This window comes from Symphalangus syndactylus, chromosome 2, assembly GCF_028878055.3.
Source record: "Symphalangus syndactylus isolate Jambi chromosome 2, NHGRI_mSymSyn1-v2.1_pri, whole genome shotgun sequence".
NCBI lineage: Eukaryota > Metazoa > Chordata > Mammalia > Primates > Hylobatidae > Symphalangus > Symphalangus syndactylus.
In genome coordinates, this window is record NC_072424.2 from 65118747 (window position 1) to 65144071 (window position 25325).

Below are 25325 nucleotides of genomic sequence, written 5' to 3' on the forward strand. Positions count from 1 at the left end.
TTTTAAAGACTGTCTTTTGTTTTTTGGTATCCCTGTGTATTTTGGCTATCACAAAACTAGGGTTCTTCTGTTTTTAATTTACGCATTTAATGCACATTGCCATCTTTTAGAATTTTTTACTATTCAACAGAATAAGTCGATGTTTGGTGGCAGAGGAGATATTAGTTTCGTGAACTGTCAAGAGATTGCAGTGCAGGAGGGCAACAGAAACTGTACAAGGTACAGACTTTAGTCATGTAAGATCTATGTCAATGAACCAAAGTAACTAGAGTCAGTCAAGCACAAAGCTGTGAAAAGTGGTGTGAGGAAAGAATCATACTGAATTTTAGGAACAAGTACCTGACTATGATACTTTTTACAGAGTGGCTACAAGTTGTAGGACAGTCCTTGTGTGTGCTGAGCGTCGACAGCTGCCTGGCTATGTGTTGATGTTTTCATCCTTTCTCTGTTGAATGAGGGTATAACCATCAAAAATAAAATACCTTTCAAATAGTCCAAAGATTCTCAACATTGAACTTCACCTGATCCAATCCTGTCAGTTTATGGTTAAGACAATAGGCTGAGAATGGCTAAGGGATTTATCAAAGATCATGGAGATTCTCAGTCAGGACTAGAACCTGTATCTTCTTGCTCTAAAGTCTAGGGATCTTTTCGCCATACTATACCACCTTCTATGTGTAATGTGCACATAATTATAAAGGAGCCACATTAGCCCTTAAAAATCAGAAGTTTAGATTTTAAGTAGAGAAACACTCCTGTACTTTAAACAGAATTATGTGAAGGACTGTTAACTGCCACCTCCCTCAAAAGACCATCAGAACAATCTGATGATCAAACAAAACTAAGCTTATTAAGTCTACTGCACTAAGGGGAAATACCACTTTTACAAAGTTAGCTGTATTTAAGAATGGGATGATCAGTGGAAGATGTTAAAGTATTTTGAAGTCTGAGTTCAAGTGATTAAAGAAGGGTCTTTCAATGCAGGAATCTGGTTGAGAATGGGCAAGATACCTGACATAACAGATTAGATCCTGAAGAAAGTCTTGATTAGTAAACTATTGTTCAATAAATGTTAAGTGAACTCTTTGCCCAGAGTTCACTTAAAAAGTCATTTCAAGAAAAGCTGAAAGTTTAAGAAAGCTGGAAGAGGTTCAGGGTTTTAGGATAATGCTAGAGGCTGGTAAGGATTACATGGTTCACATGATTAGGTAGTGGTTATGTGTCTAACATTAAAGAATGGTACTAAACTAGATTTTGCCCAGATTAGATTCTATCTAGTCTTCTGATGGAAGAGCTGTTTGCCTAGATCAGCAAGCTGTCCAATTAATGAGTTGGTTTTTAAGGATTTCCTAAGGCAAACACTGAAAGTATTTATTGGTTTTACAGCCTTATCTTCCATAGGAGGCCCAACTCTTCCAATTTGCCAGACACTAAGGAAGTTCAGGACTTTCAGTTTTAAAACAGGGACAGTCCCAGGCAAATCAAGGCCAGTTATCCTTCCATCTGGGCAAGAATTTCTAGTAACAGATAGGAAAGTCATTGGCACAAGTAGCCTCAGTTCTCAATCCAGATAATTAACTGTGTGGATGCAGTAATCCCCATTCTTAGTACGAATTCATCTCTTTGTTTTTAATTCCTCTTCAAGTCCCAGTTAACCCTTTTCTTGAAGTCAAATCTGGCAGTTTGATAGTTACTTAAGGTCATCAGCCAGTTATCAGGCCGTATGTGTTAATATAAATTATAGAGTAAGTTGTGGTACACTTAGCTCAGGGCCCTATGGGAGTCCTATTGTTGAAATTTATTTCACTGATGGCATTCACTTATTATAAAATAGTCCTGCCAAGTAGTGCAGCATATGACATTGTCAGGCAATTTTTAAAAATTCAGTTACTCGGTGTAATCAGTTGCACAGATTTTTGTGATAGGCAGAATTTGTATGGCTGTTTATCTAAAATTATAGGAACAAATTAGTTAGCCATGTGATTTTTAAAACCAGGCTTAGTAATTGTGAATGCTGACTTAATGAAAGTAATTTCTTCTTCAAGATACCGTGATATTTCCCAGTTTTATTACCATGGCACCAAAATATCACGTTTATTAAAAACCTAAAAGAAATTAAGCTACCTCCATTGCTGGCCTTAAAAGAAATTAATTCTTTAAAAACCAATTTAAAACAAAGTGTGGTAGGCTGACTAATGCTCTCCTTTCCTGCAAAAATGTCCAGATCCTAATCTCTGGAACCTGTAAATATGTTACTTTATATGGCAAAAGGGACTTTACAGATATGGGTAAGTTTAGGATTTTGAGATGGGAAGATTATCCTGGATTATCTAGATGGGGCTGGTATAATCACCAAGGTCCTTAAAGCACAGCAGATCAGAGGAATAGACAGTGTCACTATGGAAGCACTGGGGGAAAAGGCTGTATGATGCGAGGCCATGACCCCAAGGAATATGGATGGCCTTTAGAAGCTGGAAAAGGCAAGGGAACACATTCTCCTCCGAAGCCTCCAGAAGAAACCAGCCCTTCTAACAACTTGATTTTAGCCCCTAAGACTCATTTTAGACTTCTGATCTCCAGAAATGCAAGAGGATAAATTTGTGTTACATTTAAGCTATGAAGTTTGTGTAGTTTGTCACAGTGGTGCTATGGTTTGAATATTTGTCCCCTGCAAAACTCATGTTGAACTTTAATCCCCAATGTGGTAGTATTGAGAAGTGGGGCCTTTAAGGGGTGAGTGAATTCATTCATGGGTTAAGGGATTGATGGATTATCATGGGAGGAGAACTGGTGGCTTTATAAGAAGAGGAAGAGAGGCCTGAGCTAGCATGTGAGCTCAGCTCCTGGCCATGTCATACCCTATACCACCTCAGGACTCTTTAGCGAGTTCCCACCATCAAGAAGATTCTTACCTGATGCAGCTCCTCCACCTTGGACTTCTCAGCCTCCATAAACTGTAAGAAATAATTTCCTTTTCTTTATAAGCTATCCAGTTTCAGGTATTCTGTTACAAGCAACAGAAAACAGAGTAAGGCAGCAGCAACAGGAAACTAATATAGAAAGTATCAGGAAAATGAATGGCTGTATCATGCTCCCTTTTGTCATTTGAAGTTGCTTTTATGAGCAAAGCTTGTCTTACTTAGCAACAGTTGCTAAGTAAGTTAACAACTTAATGCTAGAGTCTGGGAAGGAGCAACTGCTTAAATCTTCTCAAATCTGGTGCCCATACCTTCTATGGCAGGGGCTTTTAGTACCATTCTTTAATGTTAGACACATAGCCACTACCTAATCATGTGAACCATTTAATCCTTACCAGCCTCTAGCATTATCCTAAAACCCTGAACCTCTTCCAGCTTTCTTAAACGTTCAGCTTTTCTTGAAACGACTTTTTCTGATTCTAAGATTATTTTAACTGTAAATAGGAGAAGACATCTGAAATTTAACTATGATCAGAAATTCAGATTACAAAAACTTTGTTTGCTGTGCTGTTTGTAATAAAATAATTCCACCAGCCCCTTTTGGAAAAACCTTCAAACGGATCCATGAATACAAGCCACTTAAGACACGCTTTTACACTCACAAAGACATACTAGGTAAGTGACTTTACTGTTTTCCTTTGTTCTAACGCTTCATAGCCTTGTGTGTCATTCTTTCCGTTACATAGACTTTGATCAGCTTTTTTCTCTTCAGAGTTGCTTGTCCCTTCAGGGATGTTTGAGGAGAATATGGGTTGGAATACAGCTTCTCCACTTACAGTTGTGTGTATTGGGCAGGGTATTTAGCCTCTCAATCTGTTTCCTTATGTGGAAATAAATATACTATTACCTATCTTACAGGTTGTTATGAGACTTTAATGAAGTGTTTATCTATTATAAATCCTGGCACCTAATAGTAAATGTGAGTTCATTTTGCCCTTGGCCATACTTGAGCACCTTTCAGTATGTGTAGGAGAGGAAATATTCTCTCTAAATAATACCCTAATTGGATGGGCACAGTGGCTCACACCTGTAATCCCAGCACTTTGGGTGGCCGAGGTGGGCAGATCTCTTGAGGCTAAGAGTTCAAGACCAGCCTGGCCAACATGGCAAAACCGCGTCTCTACTAAAAAAATTTAGGCAGGCATGGTGGCATGCACCTGTAATCCCAGCTACTCGGGAGGCTGAGGTAAGAGAATCGCTTGAACCCAGGAGGTGGAGGTTGCAGTGAGCTGAGATTGCGCTACTGCACTCTAGTCTGGGTGACAGAGCGAGTCTCTGCCTCAAAAAAAAAAAAAAAAAAGAAAAAAATTTTAAAGTACCCTAATAAATGGGTAAAAGAAACTATAACCTTTAAATAGTAGCTGGTGGCATAAAAGTAGATACATATAGATAACATGAGGACATTTACTGTACATACATATGTATATATAATACATAAGCAAATCAAATTGTACTATAGGTTTCCATCTCTCTTTTATCCCCATAAGAGTTTTCAATCCGACCTTGAGCCTTGTAGATATTTTCCTAAGAACTCTCAAAATACTTCTCTGATCCTCTCTTCCTTTAAAATGGTAAACTAAGGGTGATTCCGTTTCACTCCTGATATTTGAAAATATAAGAAGCTGGAGAGCAGAGGTGTTTGGAAAAAAAAACTAAAATGTAGGGGGAGATCAAATTGGAATCATCTTCTAAAAACATCAATTCCAAAATTGTTTTTTAGCATTTAGTAAATGCTTAGTATGAATGATTCATTATAATCTCTAAAGTGAGTTTTCATACCCAGACAGTGTATCTCCATTCTTAGATACACCTTAATGATTGATTCCTCATGCCTTATGGAATATCTAACCCAAACCTTAAGTGGCTAAGTTAAATCTATTGTTAGAAATTAATCTTTTCTATTCAGTGACCTTTATTTGTTTTTGAACTGTTTTAAGTTAGAAAAAAAAAAGTCGAAATTCTCTGTTCTTTATAAGTAAGTTCAAAGGCATGTTGAAATGTCCATGGAAGAGCTAGTGAGTATTTCATAGGACGATAGTTCTCAATCCTGGCAGTGCACTATATAGAACTTTGAAAAAAAATATTAATACAGATATCCAAACACAGACCCGCTGGATTTAATACTAATCTAACACAGAGCCACTAAATTAGGACCTCTACGGTCAGGACTAAACATGTGTCTTTTTTCCTTCACGTTTAAATAACCTTTTTTATTTCAAGATAGTTTAAGACTCACAAGTTGCAAAATAGATCAGAGTTCCCCTGTACCCTTCATCCAGCTTCCACTGATATCTTACGTAATCCTGGCACTTTGTCAAAGCCAGAACACTGGCATTGAAACAATACTATTAAGTCAGGTACAGACCTTATGTACACTTTTTTTCCCCTGGCATATAGTTTTATGAAATTTATCATGTGTGTATATTAATGTAACCATCACCACAATCACAACATGGAGCTGTTCCATCACCACAAAGGAACTCCCTCGTGTTACCCCTTAGCTGTCACTCTCTTCTCCCCAAACTTGAACCCCTGACAACCACTAATCTGTTCTCTATCACTATAATTTTATCACTGAGAATGCTATCTAAAGAATCATAGATTATGTAACCCATTGAGATTGGCTCTCTTCACTCAGCATAATGCCCTTGAGATTCATCCAAGTTGTTTATTAATAGTTTGTTCCCTTTACTGTACATGCATTTTTTAAAAAAGCATTGCAGGGATCCTGTTGTACAATCAGGGTTGAGAACAACTAATAAAACCAATGGGATTTAAACATAAAAGAGGATAGTGGTAGCCTACACTTGTATCACATTTTTATGAAGTTCAGTACATTGATGGTCCATGCTTAGTCACATTTTGTCCTAGAAAATCTTTTCTAATTATTTCTACACAGTGTTGGGCTTTTGCAGCATGTGTCCATCTGTACCGTAATATATGCTGCCCTGTGTTTTTAAGATTCACTGATGAACTAGTAGGAGACTCTATGCCACCAAACGTATACATTTAATTGCTAGTGACAGAAACATAACTCAGAATAGACTGCACAAAATGGAATTTCTTGACTCTTTTTAACAGAGAAACCCAAGGGAAATCTAGCATCAAGGCTTTCAATCTGTCCATGCTTACCCTTTTAGTGAGTTGGCTTAATGGTTTACTGCTGCAGCTAGACTTACTCCAGCAGCTGGGAAAGGAGGAATGTGGATCCAGATAGCTCTAAGAATCTATTACCTTAAGCTTAGAAATCCCAGAGGAAGGCCAGGCACGGTGGCTCACGCCTGTAATCCTAACACTTTGGGACGCCAAGGTGGGCAGATCACTTGAGGTCAGGAGTTCGAGACCAGCCTGACCAACATGGTGAAAGCCCGTTTCTACTAAAAATACAAAAATTAGGCATGGTGGTGGGTGCCTGTAATCCCAGCTACTCGGGAGGCTGAGACAGGAGAATCACTTGAATCGGGAGGCGGAGGTTGCAGTGAGCCGAAATGGCAACACTGCACTGCAGCCTGGGCTACAAAGCAAGACTCCCTCTCAAAAAAAAAAAAAATAAATCCCAGTGGAAAAAGACCCGGCTATCTGATATTGCGTGGTCCTCTAACCTCTCTAGACTTTTATTACCTTGTCTGGGTAGAGAGGATATTATTTATAATGGGAATGTTATTATTTGGAAATCAAATTAGATAATTGGCAGAAAAATAGTAAACTTCTACCCCTTAGCTCACTCCATACTGAAGCAGTTAAACCCACAAAGAACCACACGCTAAAGAAAGGCATGTAACATGTTGAAGGCATTCCACTTCCCCTCTCCTGATGCTTAGCACTAGCACCCAAATAGGAGCAGGGAGAGAGAGAGCTGTATAATGTGCTAAGACCTCTTGAATATGCACTCATCATTCTCCTTTGGGGGTACAAAATGTGTCCCTTTCTTCAGGGCATTTATTTCACCTCCCCAGTTGTCTTGCTGTGTGGACTGGGTGTGATGAGGGGAATGACCAACTCTATCCAGGCCTGACAGTGCTATGAATTCCCTCCTAATCAGAGAAAATCTTACTCTTTCAATGGGTATCTTTGAAATATATATACTGGCATCTCCTAAAAGGACATATCTCCTAAATAGCCCTCATAAATAACTAGATAATGGTGGAAAGGAAAGCCAGGAAGCAGTCGGTGGAGGTTTGTGACCATTGCTCTTCAAATACACAGATATTGGGGCAAATATTCTGAAAAAAGAAGAGCAGTTTCAAGAAGATATACTCAGAGAACACATTGCGAAAGCGGAAGCTGAAGTATGGGCTCAGGTAAAAGAAGTTACATGTCAACCTAAAGTCCATCTTTACAGTTCTTTCACATTTTGGATTTGTCTGAAACAATTGTATAGCGTAGTAGTCAGAATTGACTGAATCCTGGTTAGCTGTGGGACCTTGGGCAAGTTCTACAACCTCTGTAGTCTTGGTTTCTTCATTGTAAAAGAGTAATAATAGTACCCATTCTGTGGGATAGTTGGGAGGGTTCAGTGAAATAATATGCCTGGCACACAGTAGGTGCTTAGTAGGAAGCCGGCATCATCAGGAGCTTCCTTCCTTCTCAGCTGTCCTCTCTGTATGGAGGACTGCTGCTCCCTTTATTTTCATTTGACTGAAACCAAAACTAAAAAGAAAAAAAAATGTCTAAGAAGACTCCTTGTTGATAGTTGTTTCTTATGGCCTAACATTTAATATATAGACCATCCATTTGTGGAGCATGTAACACTCCTGTTTCTTCAAATGCTTCATTATGGCCTACTCCGCTTTTCCTCCCCTCTCTCCCAAATCCTTGATACCTTGTCCATATGACTGCTGAGCACTATAAGGGCAATTTGAATATCGGGGCTCACAGTGGGATCCAAGGCATCAAACTGAAGCAAAGCCTCAGTCCTGTAGCCCCACTTCTTCCAATCATAGAATGACATCAGTAACTTCCTAAAGAGAATTACAGCTCCTTGAGAGCAGAACAAACCACAGTGCTTAGAACAATGTTTCTCAGTTTCTTTATAAAATAGACATTATAGCAAATAGTATTAGCATTGTTCAGTATTAATGCCAGCAAAAGCTTGCTATGAAAATATTTTGAACATACATAATACTCCAGTTCTTTATGAATACTCCAGTTCTGTATACCCCAGATTTTGATTTATCTCAAAATCTTTGTAGTCATCTATTTTTATTAGTGGTAAAATTCAAACTGATTGTGAACCATCAATTATACATCCTAATACAAGATGATGCTTTTGTAAATAGTCTACAATTTGCATGTAAGTTAGTCTAGTGTTCTGTGTATTCTTTTCCAATAGAGTTAAAGTTCTTTCTGAAGACCGGATGTGGGGGACCTGGATGGTACTCTGCCTCTTTACACAGCTCCTTCTAGCTTTGTGCATCTTTTCACTTCACTTTGTTTTCCAGATTTTCCACAATGCACATATGTTACTTTGAGAGTCAATCAAGCAAGAAATAAAGTGCCAAAGAGAAAAGGCAGCCCAGCAGCCTACATACAGTAAAGCTGCCTTGCCTTTAGCAATTCCCGAAACAGCAAGGCTAGCCCTGGATTGGGATGCGTTAGAGCATCTGTGGCTAAGGCAGACAGTTTGCTATGGGAGGTTTGAGATGGGAATGGGGCAGGAAATTAGGGACTCCATGGTTGTTGCTAATTTTCAGTAAACTTGAAAACCTGATGTACCAACATCCTAAATAAGCCAAGTTTCCCTGTGCTTATTCTGATACATTAATAGATAAATGGACTCTTTCTTTCAAAGGCTAATGAACGTCAAAAACAAGCAGTGGAGAAAGCACTTGAAGAAGCAAATGACAGACACAAAATTGAAATTCAGATTTTGAAAGAGGAACATCAAAAAGATTTACAGGTTTTTATAGTGGCTTATTTGTTGTCTTTTAAAAGTAATTACATTAGTAAAAAGAAAGAAAAGTTGGCAAGGGAATGAGAAAAAAATAATAAGAAAATCTAGATTGGTGTTTCATGGCCATTAGCTGGGATCCCTGGGAGGTTCTCAGATGAGATGCTGAGCTCTCTAGAGCAGTGATGAATAGGTGAAGAAGAACCCCATAGCTTACTTCCCAAGGGAAGCTTTGCCTGACCAACCTTGCCTTGCCACCCACACACTGTCCATGACACCCTGATCTTTTTCATAGCAGTCTTCACCATTGTAATTAAATAAATGATTGTGTGGTTAGTTGTTGAATGTCTGACTCCCCCACATGACTGCAGCTTTCAGCAGGGGTGTCTGTCTCATCACTGGACTAGCCCTGGTGCCCAGCACAATCCCCTGACTTAGTACGTGCTTAAATAGTTGAACAAGTGAAGCAGGCTGTTCTCCTCCTTCTCTGATTGCATCCTTTTTTCTAAATTTTGCATTTACTGTACTGCCAAGGGGGACATCTGAGCTGTCCCTCAAGAATTTAATGCAGGGCCAGATGTCACAGATGAAGGTTACTAACCTGTAGCCTGTTCAAGCACATGACTCTAGGTAACTTACAAACTTTCAGGTGGAGACCCTAGGATTCATTGTTAGTTCAGTACCTCGATTACAAAATCTGCTCAAAGGAAAATGTTACAGAACTATTTTCACATTTTGGTCAAGGGAGGGACAGGACAGGGTAAGGTACAGGTATGACAATACATGGGCAGAAGCTGGAGGAAAGTGACAGAGGTCCGGCCCCAGGTTTGGCCTAACTTAGGAACACTAATGAGCAGTTGAGGGACTGCAGGCCAATTTATTCATTGTTGCAACAATGAGCACCTACCATGTATTAGATCTGTACCACATGAGATAAAATCAACTGTCTACCCAGAGAGGACTTGTTGGCAGGAAGGGGAGCTCCTCTCCATGGGTCCTGAAGGCTGGCGGCATGCTCCCTGTTTCCCTCCAGTGGCCTACCTCAGCCGGGGTTGGTATGGTGTCTGAGGGGTTGGCTGTGGTGGTCCACTGCCCATTCCCCATTTCAATTCAAAATGTGAAGAGCATTTATAGCATGTCCTAGGCAGTCCTGCTGTTCAGCTGCTATGTACAAGTATGGCCATACTGGCAATTAAAGTATTAAAATACTTCTCTATCAGTTGACAAATAGTCACCCGCTAAGCCCTCTATCACCTTGGTCACCCTGGTTGCTTCCCCAGCAGACTCCTGCACTTCTCCCAATCCAGCAATTTAAAAGGACAACTCATGGCTTGGCAAGGGGCTCTAGTTCCCTGCTATAATGCTGCAGCCAGAGGCCATTCAGATAGGTGGGCCCTACTGTGCTGGTTGATACACATTTTGAATGTCCTTCCTGGCATTAGGTTGTAAAGACATAAGGAAGATGTGATGCCTGTTTGAAGGTTCACATGCTAGTCTTTCTTTAAATAATGTTATTGTACCCCACGCAGCCTTTGAGTGGAGTTGATGCACTTAGTGCTTCAGTAGAAAGAAGCCCTATTTAAAGGTAAATAGTTAAAGGGGGATTGACCTTCCTGAAATATTTGTCTGGGGGTTGGGAATTTACATTTATACCACCATTTCAGATATTTTTTTATGTATGAAGGAATGATTTGTCTAAGAGTAGTGTGTGGGGTTATTTCAACCTGTTATATCTGTAGGATACCAAGACACAGACATCAGTACTACTTCTCAGGGCTTGTCTTTGAACCACCTGCATCAGAATCTGTTCACTTGGGGGCCTGACATACAGATTCCTGGGCCTCATTCTGACCTACAGACTCCACCAGCATCCCAAGTGATTCTCACACATTAAAGTTTGAGATTACCAATATATAGCAGAAAACCAAGTTCCTCTAGAACCAAATATTAAATTCTGATGTGTCGAGACCACCAGGTATTGCTCTTACATGATGTTAAGAGTTTGGTGTGTCTCAAATGCATGCTGTTAGATAAAATTTCTGGATCTTATTTGATGGATAGGCAATCTTTTGAAAAGGTGTTTATATTATTGAAAGACAATAATATCAAAAAGTAAATGAGAAGATGAAAGCTAAAGGATAAATAAATGAAAAACTAGAGTAGAAAATATAATAAAGTCATAGGTAAATTTAAAACTTAAAAATGTATATATGCCATGATGTCTTGTGCAATTATCACTGATTGGGCCTTGAGCTTTCTGGCAGCCAATGCAAAGAGGGAAATGTTGTGACTCACCATGCCCATAAGGTACAGACAAATTAGGCACTTGAGAGGCTCAAATATTCCTAGTTATGAAACCTCAGAGCAATGTCTCCTGAGGGGGACATTATGTAAAAATGCCTGTCAAACATCTGTACAGTTAACATGATGGAGTCCATGAATCTGTTTCTTACAATATCTCAAAATGTGGGGTGACTCACTCAAGATGCATTTCAGTAAAAGCAATTTAATTCCATGTGAGGTCTCCTTACGTTGAATAAGAACACTGACAAACAGCAGGTTACGTAATTACTTTTGGAGCTTTAAATATGTATTCCGCATGCTATGTGAGGCAGTAAATGAATTTTTGTTTTATTAAATCATTACATAAAAGAGGGACTGAGTCCAATTATCTGAATTCCTAGTTAGTAATTAGGAATCAGATAATTTCTAATTATCTGAATACCTACTTCAGAACCCAGCCAAAATAAAAGGCTGGAATGTCATTTTTAAATTCTATGATTCAATAATTTATTGTATGTTTAAAAATGATTGAAAGGGTATGATTGGATTGTTTGTAACACAAAGAAAGGATAAATGCTTGAGGTGAGGGATATTGCATTTACCCTTGTGTGATTATTACACATTGTATGCCTATATCAAAATACCTCATGCACCCCAAAAATGGAAAATTTTAAAAAAAAAACCACAATCACTTTGCACCAAAAAAAATCAGGCATACAACAGTCTTACACCACCCTATTGACACTGGCTTTTTTTCCTTCTTCAACAGATGTTTGCAAGAGTTCCATTAAATACATTTCATTCTGAAAAAAATATTGATTCATATAGGAATATATTATGGTAGTACTTCACCTGTCTTAAACTCAACCACCACCCAGCAGTCTGAATTACTGAGAATGTACTTGAAAACCCAGAAGTAAGTTAAAATGTCCCCCTAAGGAGTTAAATAAAGGCCTCTGACTACAAGAGAGTAACTCAGGCTTATTACACACAGCAGAACCTCTTCACCCCCACTCAGATGTCATTATGCTTATTTGGCAACCTAAACCCAACAGACTTAGATGCTTGATTTTTATTTATTTTTTCTTTTCTTTTGAAATGGAGTCTCTCTGTAGCCCAGGCAGGAGTGCAGTGGTGTGATCTTGGCTCATTGCAACCTCTGCCTCCTGAGTTCAAGTGATTCTCCTGCCTCAGCCTCCCGAGTAGCTGGGATTACAAGTGTGAACCACCACACCCAGCTAATTTTGTATTTTTAATAGAGACAGGGTTTTGCCATGTTGGCCTGGCAGCCAGGCTGGTCTTGAACTCCTGGCCTCAAATGATCTGCCCTCCTCAACCTCCCAAAGTGCTGGGATTATAGGCATGAGCCACCATACCCAGCAGGTTGCTTGATTTTTCAAATTGGAAATAGATTAAATACTGGAAAGTAAAAATAACAAAAGGAGGCTCACCGATAGCAGCTACAGCAGCATCCTCAGCCTGATGGCAAGTAATTTTCTTGTTCTTTGAAGAAAAGAAAAAATTTGATTTGATACCTACAAAGAGCAAAGATTAAATTTCAAAAAGCAATGTAATCTGGGGTCATTTATGACAGATACAAGTGGCTCTATGAACTTCAACAATTACTAAATGACACATGAAGTTTTTGGCCCAGTACAATCATTCATCTTTGTCTACCAAGCCTGGATCATTAAGAAAGTGTTAGATTGTTTCATAATGTTCTTTTTATGGTGTTAAAGACATTTAGAAACATTTCCATTCAAAATATTCTTTTGTCAAAAAAATTTTAGTGATTTAAGAGACAAAGCCTTCTGCAGTGTAGGAAACCCAGCTAGCATTTCTAAATGGCCAATGTTTTCCTAAAAAGATTTTCTAAATACATGAACTGAGGCCACTTTGGAGAGATTCTTAAAGTTGATTTCTGGTGTCTGTTTCATTTTTAACTTTTCACCCTTGAAGTAGCCAAAGTGAGAAGTTGAGAACTTTTTCTCTTGAAAAAGCTGAAAGGTTTGTCTTAACAAATATTTTAATTGTTGAAATAATCTTCTAAGAAGCTGAAGCAATTTCAGTTTGCCTTATAATTTAGAGTTCTCTTGACTTTCAGCTTCAGCTGAGGATTCTCTCTGGATACTGTAAACAGAGCTGGCTCTCTCAGGGGCTCCCATAGAAATGGTGCTAAAGGGAGTTGAGCAATCTTCAGCCAGGAGAACTCTTACTGGTTTTATTCCTTTCTATTCTGGGTAAGATTTCATTTAAAGAAGGGATTCTGCAGCTATTGAAAAAGAAAGAAACCCACTGTACTATATCTTAAAAGACTGTACAATTGATGAATCTCTTGAAAGACTCCAGCATCACAGCCAGGAATGAAGTGAGAAACTGGCAGTCAGCAATCCTGGCTTCTATCCTTAGTTCTTCCATTGATGTGCTATGTGAAATAACTTCTCTATGTTCTTTTGATGTCTTCCCAAATAGAGATAAACATTTACCTTTTGGCTGGGCACGGTGGCTCATGCCTGTAATTCCAGCACTTTGGGAGGTCAAGGTGGGCAGATCACTTGAGCCCAGAAATTCAAGACAAGCCTGGGCAACATGGTGAAACCCTATTTCGACAAAAAATACAAAAATTAGCCAGGCATGGTGGCAAGTGTCTATCATCTCAGCTACATGGGAGGCTGAGGTGGGAGAATTGCCTGAGCCTGGGAGGTCGAAGCTGAAGTGAGCCATGAGTGTGCCATTGCACCCCAGCCTGGGCAACAGAATGAGAACCTGTCTCAAAAAAAAAAAAAATTACCTTTAAATGAAAGTTTTAAAATACCTGGACAGAATGAATTGCTCCTCCTCTTTATAATGTTATATTTCTGCATATTGTTATATTTCTGGAACATGTATTGCACAATTAGGTTGTTGGCCTCCTTCACTAGACAGTGAATCCCCCCTGAGGACCAAGATCCCCAACTTCTTGTGTATGTAGCTTCTGGGCCTCAGAGTGCCAGGCACACTGTGGAGTTAGTAGGCATTTCCAAAATGGTGACAGGGTTTTCCTTGAGCACAATTTGTGGCTCTGTTTTCCACAGGTCTTGGTTTGACTAGTGCTTCTTCTCCTTATTTGATTGAAGGCCCTCCTCAGGTCCTCCTTCCTGGAACAATGGAGCACTTATTCCTGTCCCTTCCCTGAAGGAGAAAGGGCCCCAATACACTAATAAGCTGGAATACTGAAAAATGGTGGGGACAGGTGGGCAGATTTCCTGTGACTGTCATATCATGCCATTGTTTTCTGCCTGAACCTCAGGTTCCCTCCTACCCAGGAGACACTCAGGAGGCATAATAATTATTTCTGCCATTTTCCAGGACTGGCTTACTAAAGCAGAGTTGCATTATGTAATTATATATAATGATAATATGATACTAGAATATTTAATCAAGAAAAAAGACCTTCAACCCTACCCCTCTAACCCAACTATTTTCTTTTTTCCATATTCCCTTTCAATATTATCTACGTAGATATTTATGCTACATTGTTTGTACATTTTTGGTTCACCTAACATCATATAAATAAAAGTTTTCCGTATCATACACACTCTTCTTTTAAATCATCAGTGTTAACAGGCACAGTTGCCAGCAGATAGATAAAACTATGGTTTAAATAGTCTCTTAATGTGCAGTTTTAAACACCAAATCTGTAATAGCTAAACCTAATTTTGCCATTGCTTCAGGAAGTGACAGCTAAAACTAAGACAGAGATGTATCAAAACATGGATCACGAAATGGAGAGAGAGCACTTGGCTGCAGAACAGCGCATGGTCCACAGAATCCAAAGGATTATGATGGAATGCCACAGAGAGAAGGTCGAAGCTGTGGAGAAAGCCAGGGCTGAAGAAAGACGCATCGCCCAGGAAGCAATCCAGGCCCAGAAAAGGTATTCCAGAACTCATTTGCAAATTAGTATCTTCCTTTATCAAAATCAACCTGGAGAAACAGATAAGGTTATAGTACATAGGTAGATATTGCCCAGTTTTTGTGTTTTTACATTTTTATTATGGAAAATACCAAACATAGGGAACAATTTATATTGTAGAGTATGTGTGTGGCTTAAAGAAAAATAATAACATAAATACTCAAAAACCTACCACCCAGCTTAAGGGATTGAAAATTGCTGTTTTCTAAAGCTCTCGTGTGTTCTTCCTCAATCATATCTTCTTCCTGTCCCTGCTTGAAAGATAGCTACTCTGTAAATATGGTATTTTTCATTCTGTGTCACCAGTTTTAAGAAGCCAAGGACAGGAATCAAGAAACAGTTTCCCATAAACACATCATTGAAATCAATCTTCACATTCTCTAGCCTAGATCATACATTATTGTGTTTGTGTTACTTTTTGGTCTTTTTCTTATTATGCAAGTAATATATGCTGCAAAAGAAGTTGACATTATGGAAATATATAGAGCAAAAATTGCAAGTCCTGATGCATTGCTTCCCCTACACTCTCCCTGCCTCCCAGAGACAGTTATTTTAAACAATAGAGTCTATATCCTTCCATGCCCTTTTGATGTGTTTACAGCCGTATGTATGTGCATAATCACAGATCAGATCATACATATATATATATTTTAAGAAAACCAAGGTATATTTCTATATACATAATGATTCTTTGCTGGAACAGGACAGCAGTTAGGAGCTCAGGGATTGTCAGGTGCAAGAGAAAAACCATAATTTCCAGATTTTTTTACCAGGTCATTTACCTGCCCACAATCACTGATTTATAGCAGCAGAGCTGAGACTGAGACCTCCCTATTTGGCCTCCTAGTCTGTGACTGGTCCCTTTTGCTTTGCTGCTTGAGTTAACAGATCCATTTCTATATAATTAATGGGTAAAATCTTTTTTATTAGAACTCTTTAGAACAGGGACACAGGTAAGATCCTGGAGGAGGTACAGATAAATGAGAATGAGAGCTGCAGCTGTGACAGTTTAACTGGTACCTCTCTTCCTGCATAGACTGCAGGTCATTGTGGAGGTAGAAGAGGAAGATGAGAGGGGATATCAGGAGGGGGTTAGGGAATGCGTCGTGGCCCAATGCACTGGAAGGTGGATCCTCTTTTCTTTTCTCTCCTGCTGGCCATCTGCAGGAGCTCTGTCTCACCTGTGGGAGCCTCTGGGTCCCCTCCTCACACACACTTGCAGACTCCTCCCTCTCTTGCTAGATTGTTTTTGAGCCCCCTCCAGCTCTTTCCTCTGTGAGGTTTGATGGAAGGTTTTCAATGTCTGCCTTTTATTGAATCCGTAGACTAGGATTAAGGAACTGCCATGTGTACTGTTAAAATATATCCTGCTAGAATGCCCATTTTGTTTATTGATGTTTCCCAAGTGCCTGGAAGAAAGTCTGGCACATGGTAGACATTCTTGAAATATTTGTTGAACGAATGGTTTAAATTTCTTCCAATTAGTCAAAGCCACTCTTCAGCACACCAAATCTTATTTCTAGAAAATACTAGATTCCTCTGTTCTTTAGAGAATTTGCAGAAACTAATATATGGAGAGAGACCACTGTTGAGAATTCTATGCAGATCTTTTACTATAAACCTTCATCAAGACTTAAGGATTCAGAACACTTATATATCATGAGAAATTTGTTAACTATGCAGAAAACCTTTTTGTGGATTGAGGTGATTAGATTCTAAACAGATTGCCCAGGAGACACTGTACTCTCTCTTAAAGTTAAAAAAAAAAAAAAAAGGCCGGGGGCAGTGGCTCACGCCTGTAATTCCAGCATTTTGGGAGGCCAAGGCAGGCGGATCACGAGGTCAGGAGATCTAGACCATCCTGGCTAACAAGGTGAAACCCCGTCTCTACTAAAAATACAAAAAATTAGCCGGGCGTGGTGGCAGGCGCCTGCAGTCCCAGCTACTTGGGAGACTGAGGCAGAAGAATGGCGTGAACCCGGGAGGCGGAACTTGCAGTGAGCCGAGATGGCACCACTGCACTCCAGCCTGGGCGACAGAGCGAGACTTCGTCTCAAAAAAAAAAAAAAATCTCTGTTTGTAAAAGTTCTAGTTGTTTTCTAGCCCAAGGCAAGGCGTGAATGAAGTGACCACTCAGGATTTTTTGTGGTCATGGCTGTAATTCCTACTGACAGCTTCCCTTATTCAATTCTCAACACATGCAAGGCTTTTTGTATACTCCTTCTTGCATCTGCATATCCCTTCCTAGGAGATTGTATCATCCTACATATCTTCAGGCAAAGACCCTGGAGGGTTAAGGCCTTAAAGGGAAACTAAGCAAACTGCCAGATGTCACAGAGGAAAGAGGTAACAGGGCCTGATTTGAACCCTGGCCTTTATGATGCCAAAGCTTATGACCTTCCATTATGCTACCTGCTTTACAGGTAGAGAAGCTATGTGAGTTTTCTAGAGGGTTTGTTCACTTCACCAGAGCTCATCAAGTACCTTCTGTGGATGTGGCACAAATTAAGGGCCCTTCCTCAACATTGGGTAAAATCACTAGAACATGGCTGCGCCCAACAAGCAAGGCTGGATGGACTGGTACAAATAGCACATAGTTGCTGGAAGAGTTCAAAGTCCTGGAAAGATCAAGCAGTATGGGTGGAGTGTGTAGTGAGGTAGGTTTTTTGGAGGAAGTTAGTCGTGGGTTGGGCCTTAGAGAGAAAGTAGGAGGTCCCACTTGTTAGAGAGGCAAAAGAATGAGAATCGAATGAGCAAAGCCATAGAAGGAGAAAGTGTGATGTATAATGAGGCAGAGCCAAGGGGAGGTTCAAGAGAGTTAATAACTCGGGGATAGAAATGCACTGCTGAATGCTGGCATCTGGAGATGTTCCTCACCTGCCTAACTTCTGAAATGCCTGCAGTCTCCTGCCAGACCAGAGAGCCAGGGGTTCCCCATATCCCAGGTGGAAAATCAGAACATAGGTTACTGGCAAACACAGTGGTTGTACCTGATTGAAATAGTGCTAACAGTCCTATAGTTCTAATGAAAAGTAGATTAATAGCTTATTTACAGACTAACCAGGCAAAGGATCAATTGCTAGTATGGATTTTCCGTGGTTTATTTTTTCCCTATCAGTTAAGATTGAGTTGTTAGATATCAGATTATGTTTTTTTTAGTAACTTGTTTTCATTCTCCAGGAGTCTGTTTTATAAAATATCAGACTGAATCCTATAAATTTGGACACACACTACAACTATTTTGAAAATAGTTACTTTTCTGGCCAGTGCCACCCTGAAATACGGTGTGTATTTCAAAATTACAAGTGTACAGCCTCATAAAGATAGAGATGCCAGAAGAACCTCACTGCTAACAGAAAGCATAGACATTGACTTCACATCAGAATGGGCATTAGGGGTTATGGAGCTGGACGTGCCATTCCTTCTGCTAGATGCCAGCCAGTCATTGGTGAGCCTCCTTGATGTCGCTGGTTGAGGTGGTTGGTCCAAATGCTGAACACCTCTACTTGTCATGTTCTTCCTAATGTGGATCCAAAAACTCTGGGCCTCACCTTTACCCTTGGCTTCTGGCCCTGCTCCTCCTCTATGCATGGCGATCCTTCAAATGTTTGAGGAGAGAGATTATGTCCAAAATTTAATTTGAAGAAGGGAAGGAAAAACCAAAAAGTACTAATACCTAGTTCTTTCACAGTTCTTTCTCATATGATAAGCTTTCTAGGCCCTCTTTCGGTAAAAAAAAATACAGGTAGACTAATTTATGTACATTGAAAAACATTTTACACATATCCCAAGAATTGGCTGTTTTCCTATGGCAAATATTTCACTTTTGTTAAGAATCCTTTTTAAGCATGAATTTTTTTTTTTTTTTTTTTTTTTTTTTTTTTTTGAGAGAGTCTTGCTTTGTTGCCTAGGCTGGAGTGCAGTGATGCGATTTCTGCTCACTGCAACCTCTGCCTTCCAGGTTCAAGCAATTTCCCTGCCTCAGCCTCCCAAGTAGCTGGGATTGCAGGTACTCACCACCATGCCCAGCTAATTTTTGTATTTTTAGTAGAGATGGGGCTTCTCCATGTTGGCCAAGCTGGTCTTGAACTCCTGACTTCAAGTGATCCACTTGCTTCTGCCTCCCAAAGTGCTGGGATTACAGGCGTGAGCCACTGCGCCTGGCCTCATTAATTCTTTTAAGCTTTTGTAATGTTCCAATATAGCTGCTTTAAAATTTAGTGTTATTCAGCACAACATGTATTAGAGAGAACTTCATCTGTATTACCCACTTATTCATTCATACATTTATTGATTGCCTGTTGTATCCACAACACACACCACACTAGGCAGGGGAGATACAAAGATAAATGGGCATTCCAGGTCACACCCTTGACGCACTGCACCCCACCCCACTCCTGGCTTCAATTACCACAACTTCAGGGAACTCATCAGAATGAAAGGATCAAATATTCAAGCACTAAGGCAGGCTGGGAAAAGTGGGCCTAGGCGCGGTAGCTCATGCTTGTAATCCCAGCACTTTGGGAGGCCGAGGTAGGAGGATCACTTGAGTCCAGCCTGGCCAACATGGCAAAACCCTGTCTCTACAAAAAATACAAAAATTAGCTGGGCATGGTCGCACATGCCTGTAGTCTCAGCTATTCCGGAGGCTGAGGTGGGAGGATTACTTGAGCCCAGGAGGCAGAGTTTGCATGAGCCAAGATGGTGCCACTGCACTCCAACCTGGGCAACAGGGTGGGACCCTGTTTAAAACCAAAAAAAAAAAAAAAAAAAAAAAAAAGAGGAAAGAAGAAAGAAAAGTTGGAAAGATTTTTTAAAGTACCAGATTCCGTCAGCAGTAAGAGATTTTGATATCAGGGAGTCTGAAAGGGACTGTCATTGAGGGTGGGAGCTGGAGTCATCCAAGATATACATTATTGGATCACTTTTACCTGAGCTCAATTCTGGTAGAACCTTCCAGTTAGCCCATAAATGAAACCTCCCATTTGGGTGCGAGGAAAGTCAGCCCCACCTGGCAGGAAATTCATGCCTGCTTGTGTCAGAGGACACAGGGAGCACAGCTTCCTCCTTGGAGATTGGTCCCTGGTCATCACGCTGACAATCTCATCAATAGTCTGGGGATGTTGTCAGACATCAGACTAAATCCTAAGAATGTGTGTCCGATGCACACTGCCCACTCTATACACAGCACCACTTCTATTAATGGAAGCTCCATTCTCCTGTGACCCAGGTTGAAAATCAGCAAGTTGGTTTTGATTCCTCTTTTTCCCACGTCCCCTATATCCTTGCAGGCACAGATTCCGGCAGCTATGACTTTTTAATATTTCCTAGGCTTAACCCATTCTCTCCTCTTCCCAACCCTCACTTTTGTCATTAGTTCAGACCCTCATCATTGCACCTCAAGAATATTATGAAATGATACAATTGGTCTCTCTAGCTCACCCCACTAAGATTCAGTTCACTCACTGTTACCTGAATAACAAGTCTCAAGTGTTATTTTCACTGTGCTACCCTCCTGACAAAAAATTTATAGCACCCACTCATGAGCTTGAAACAGGTAATGATTAAGGGCAGGAACTCCCCAGCGTGCTCAGTTGTGTGACATTGAACAACAACTCACTCTTCTCTAAGCCTCCATTTCTCACCTGTTACAAGGGAATAGTCACAGGTTATAAATAAAAATAGGTTAGGCACGGTGGCTCACACCTGTAATCCCAGCACTTTGGGAGACCGAGGCAGGTGTATCACTTAAGGTTAGAGTTCAAAACCAGCCTGGCCAACATAGTGAAACCCTGCCTCTACTAAAAATACAAAAATTAGCCGTGTGTGGTAGTGCACACTTGTAATCCCAGATACTTGGAAGGCTGAGGTAGAAGGATCACTTGAACCTGGGAGGCGGAGCTTGCAGTGAGCCAAGATGGTGCCACTGCACTCCAGCCTGGACAACAGAGCAAGATTCATCTGTAAATAAGTAAATAAAGTATCAGCTTCAATGGGTTATTGTGAAAATTAAATGAGATATTGTGCATGTAAAATGCTTACCACAGTTCCTGCAATACAGTAAGTACTCAATAATCATTACCCCTGTTATTAATATTGGAAATAGCTTAGTTGGTGGGAAAAGGAAGAAGAGAAATAGTATAGTGGCTACGGAGGCTAAAGAAAGATGTAATTTACTTCAAGACTAGGGTAGTCTGTCAGGTTTGAAAGTCAAGTGGAAAGACTTAGAGAAGATGAGAGAATTGCATCTTGGAAGATGGAATTTAGGAGATAGGGCCAGTGGTAAATCTTGGAAAGGCTGTATTAGACTGGGAGGCAGAGGGGGAGGATTTTTATTAACAACCATACATTTGAGATCTTAAAACCTCAAATCTTTGAGGTTCTGCTCAAACTATGTTAACTGCAGAAATCCACTGGAAATGTATCACAGTGGCTAAGAGCTTTTGCCCTGGTCTCAGACTGCCTGAGTTGTGTTGCAGATTTTGCCTCTTTTACTTATTAAGCAAACTTAGTCCAATTACTTAACCTCCCTGAGCTCAATGTCTTCTTCATAAAAAGGGCATAGTAATGGAACCACACTACAGAATTGTTTTGAGGATTCATTGAATTAATGTATGCATAGAATGCTCATTAACTTGCTTGGACATGATAAGAGGTCAACATGGTTGGCTGCTATGAATTTTATATAATTCCCTACATTATAGCCAGAAGTATATTAAGCATTTAGCAGTGCTTCTGAATATGTGGTCCAGAGACCCTTCAAGGTCCCTGAGACTCTTTAAAGAGGCAGAGGCAGTCCATGAGATTAAAACTATTTTCTTAATAACACTAAGACTTTATTTGCCTTTTTCACTCTTAGTCTCCTATGAATATAAAATGGTGTTCTCCAGGGGTTTTGTGATGTGTGACATCACAATAAATTGAAACAGTATGAAAATTCAGCTTTTTACTACTAAGCCAGAGATTAAAGAGTTGTGCAAAAAAAAGTTAGGCTGGGTGCAGTGGCTCATACCTGTAATCCCAGCACTTTGGGAGGCCAAGGCGGGTGGATCACTTGAGGTCAGGAGTTTGAGATCAGCCTGGCCAACATGGTAAAATCCCATCTCTACTAAAAAATACAAAAATTAGCTGGGTGTAGTGGTGCACACCTGTAATCCCAGCTACTCTGGAGGCTGAGGCATGTGAATCACTTGAACCTGGGAGCTGGAGGTTGCAGTAAGCCAGGGTCAGGCCATTGCACTCTAGCCTGGGTGACGGCAAGACACTGTCTCAAAAAAAAAGTTAAATTATACCATTCTTCTCATGAAATATTTCATTGTTTTGGAAAACGTTTTTCATAAGAGATTTTTAATATTTTTTAAATGTCGCCGTTTTAGTTTATATAACTGTTAATGTCAATGCCTATAACTCATATAAACAAAAGCTCTTTGGCTTCCTTAATAATTTTGAGACTGTAAAGAGCTCCCGAGACCAAAAAGCTTGAGGTGACTGTCATAGAGTATTGTTCAGATAAAATCAAGATTAAAGCTAAATCTATCCTGTGAGTATAAAGTTTTTTCATCTCCGGCTGAAGGTCAGCAGCTGGATTAATATAAAGAAATATTTTCTCTACAGAGTTTGGAACTCTGACCCTATCTCCTCATTTTCCTGAAAAAGGTGGTCTCAGGTTCCTAAAGTTGCCATTAGATGTTAGACTAGTGGCCTCACCCTAGCCCACAGCAGGGAAGTACATAGGAAGCCTCCCTGCTCTGAAAATGTGTTTTGTTTGGTAACAGCTAATGCAATCCAAAAGCTCATCCGTATCACCCTGTCTCAGGCTGGTGGCTCATCTCAACAATTTTCATTCATCTGTGTTTAAAGATGAAATTATTTTGTTTTTAGTGGCCAATCCATCTAAATTATAAATCCATATTATCTTTTGTAGCAAAGCCGTGGAGGAAATTGTGAATACTGGTGTCACAGTTATTAAGGATGAGAAGACCAGTGTGGCCCGACTGATGAGGGAAAAAGAACATGAAATGAACATCCTCTATGGCATAGCTCAGAGGCAGAGGCAAGAAGAGGTACAGGAAGTGCTTCAAGAAGCAGAGAAAACACATCAGGCCACTCTTGGCAATATGATGGATAAACTGGCTAACACCCAGGGGGAGCTGCTGTCTATAGCAAAACAACTGGGAATCATGACAAATTGGAAAGATTTCCTAGAGGAGGAATTACAGGAAACCAGGATGGCATTTCAAAAATACATCAATTATACCTTTCCTAAGCTTTCACCAGGACATGCAGATTTTATTCTGCCAGAAAGAAAGAAAACACCTTCTAATCTTGTTATTAAGGAGAACAAAACAACTCTTGATTAGAAGTCTTCAGTTGAAATTTCACTACAAAAGACATCATTCCAGACTAAATAAATTTACTCAAAAACCATGTATTGATTCCCCAGCCTTGTGCAGAGTACTATTGGGTTATAAGAATTTTCATGGAAAACCAAAATATTAAAAAGCACATTCCAGATTATAGTGAGCCAAGTCTGAGAAGAAAAAACAGTGAGAGGGAGCAAACTGATTAAGAGGGGAAAGGTTTCTTGGATGAAGCCTAAACATACTTCGGTATCTGTCTTTATTCGTTTCTACATCAGACATATAATTAATTATTTCAGCATTTATTGCCATAGAAAACAAGTAAAGGAAAGTGTTCTTAGGTTGTTCCTGTTTTGAGCAGGTGTGCTAAGTTCCAGTAGAGAGATTATCATTTGGTGAATGCAGTAGCATTATGAATTTAAAAAAGCAATTTCTCTCAAATTCAGTAGGATAAAATTTAAATTTTGGGACTCCCATATTAAGTAATTCAGGAAAGACCTGCTACCCACACAACAGGCAGGTTCAGTCACTTAGTGGGTGTCAACTCAATGACCACAACCAAAGAAGATTTAGCAAGGGGATTTTATTACTTATAAGGAGTAAAGAGAACACCAGGGATAGTCCCCAAAGCAGTGTCTGCCTGAGCTGGGGGCTGGGTCAGGTTTTATAAGCATAGGGTAATGAGGCATGATCTGATTGGATCTTGCAATGAGGGGATGTTAGGAGGCATGATCTAACTGGAGCCTGCCATGGGGTGATGCCAAAGCTCAATCCAGTTGGATTCTGGATCCTGCCATGCAGTGTCCACTTCTTTAATTCAGTTCCCACTCCTGAGTCAGAGCAATCAGTTTCCCTCTGTGGTTGAACACTTGGTCCATCTGGGCATGCTCAGATTACATGACCTGAGGGTCCATGGCAACTGAAAAACAATGTACTACTTTGTTACGTAAAAGTTGGGCCAACTTGGTCTGGTATGGCTACAGACTCACCTATATTTGCCAGTTGTAAAAGAAAAAAAGATAGGAGATACTTCTCAAATCCACCTCTCTGAGAACTCAGAGGCTAGGGTTTTTAAAGGATAATTTGGTAGGCAGGGGGCTGGGGAATGGGTGCTACTGATTGGTTGGAGATGAAATCACAGGAGTGTTGGAACTGTCTTTGCACACCCAGTCAGCTTCTGGGTGGGAGTTACAGGACCAGTTGATTTATTTCCTTGGTATGAGTCATGGGTCCAAGTGGTGTCAGTTCATCAGGATGCAAACATCTGAAAAATATCTCAAAGAACAATCTTAGGTTTTACAATAGTGATGTTATCTGTAGGAACAATTGGGAAAGTTACAACTCTTGTGACCTCTGGCTACATGACTCCAGAGTAGTATGCAAGCTAGGGAACATGGCTGGTTATCACTGAACTATGCATAGGTCTTAGCAGAATTCAGGCTCCTCCCATAATTCTAACCTTTTGGCCTTTCATTCATTTTACAAAGGTGGTTTTAGTCCCTGAACTAGGAGGAGGGTAGTTTTGGGAAGGGGCTATTATCTTCTTTGCTTTAATGTTAAACAATAAATTCCTCCCATGGTTAGCTTGGCCTACACTCAGGAATGAGCAAGGGCAATAAGCTTTTGAGGTTAGAAGCAAGATGGAGTCTGCTATGCTAGATTTCTCTCACTGTCATAAGTTTTGCAAGAGTGGTTTCAGAACCTTAACCCTTCCAGCAAACATGGGCAGGGAGCCAAGAATGATGGGGGGGGAGAACTGGACGCCCTTCTCTGAACATACTGGATGTACTCTCCTGATGCCAAGCCCCACGGGTGAATGTGTGGAGGGGTACACTTTGTAGCTCCCTCCCACCATCCTA

The 25325-nt window shown here is 40.2% G+C and overlaps 1 protein-coding gene across 2 annotated transcripts; it reads left to right on the plus strand.

Annotated features, from left to right (window-relative positions):
- Nucleotides 1-10: 10 nt before the first annotated feature.
- Nucleotides 11-23533, plus strand: C2H6orf163 (chromosome 2 C6orf163 homolog). Of its 2 annotated transcripts, XM_055258165.2 has the most exons (5): nucleotides 11-3593; nucleotides 7185-7279; nucleotides 8770-8877; nucleotides 14865-15067; nucleotides 23031-23533. In XM_055258165.2, the coding sequence occupies exons 1-5, from the start codon at nucleotides 3446-3448 to the stop codon at nucleotides 23464-23466; spliced, it is 990 nt and encodes a 329-aa protein (XP_055114140.1). In that variant the 5' UTR covers nucleotides 11-3445; the 3' UTR covers nucleotides 23467-23533. The 2 variants fall into 2 exon arrangements, with proteins under 2 accessions (XP_055114140.1, XP_063475273.1); XM_063619203.1 differs by lacking the exon at nucleotides 8770-8877.
- The last annotated feature ends 1792 nt before the right edge of the window (nucleotides 23534-25325 follow it).

What these genes read in the sequence shown, in the direction of transcription:
- C2H6orf163 (XM_055258165.2), top strand. Translation starts at nt 3,446, where the DNA reads ATGATCAGAAATTCAGATTACAAAAACTTTGTTTGCTGTGCTGTTTGT. An exon ending in AAGCTGAAGTATGGGCTCAG is followed by an intron (nt 7,280 to 8,769) that starts GTAAAAGAAGTT and finishes TTTCTTTCAAAG; the next exon opens with GCTAATGAACGTCAAAAACA. An exon ending in GCAATCCAGGCCCAGAAAAG is followed by an intron (nt 15,068 to 23,030) that starts GTATTCCAGAAC and finishes TATCTTTTGTAG; the next exon opens with CAAAGCCGTGGAGGAAATTG.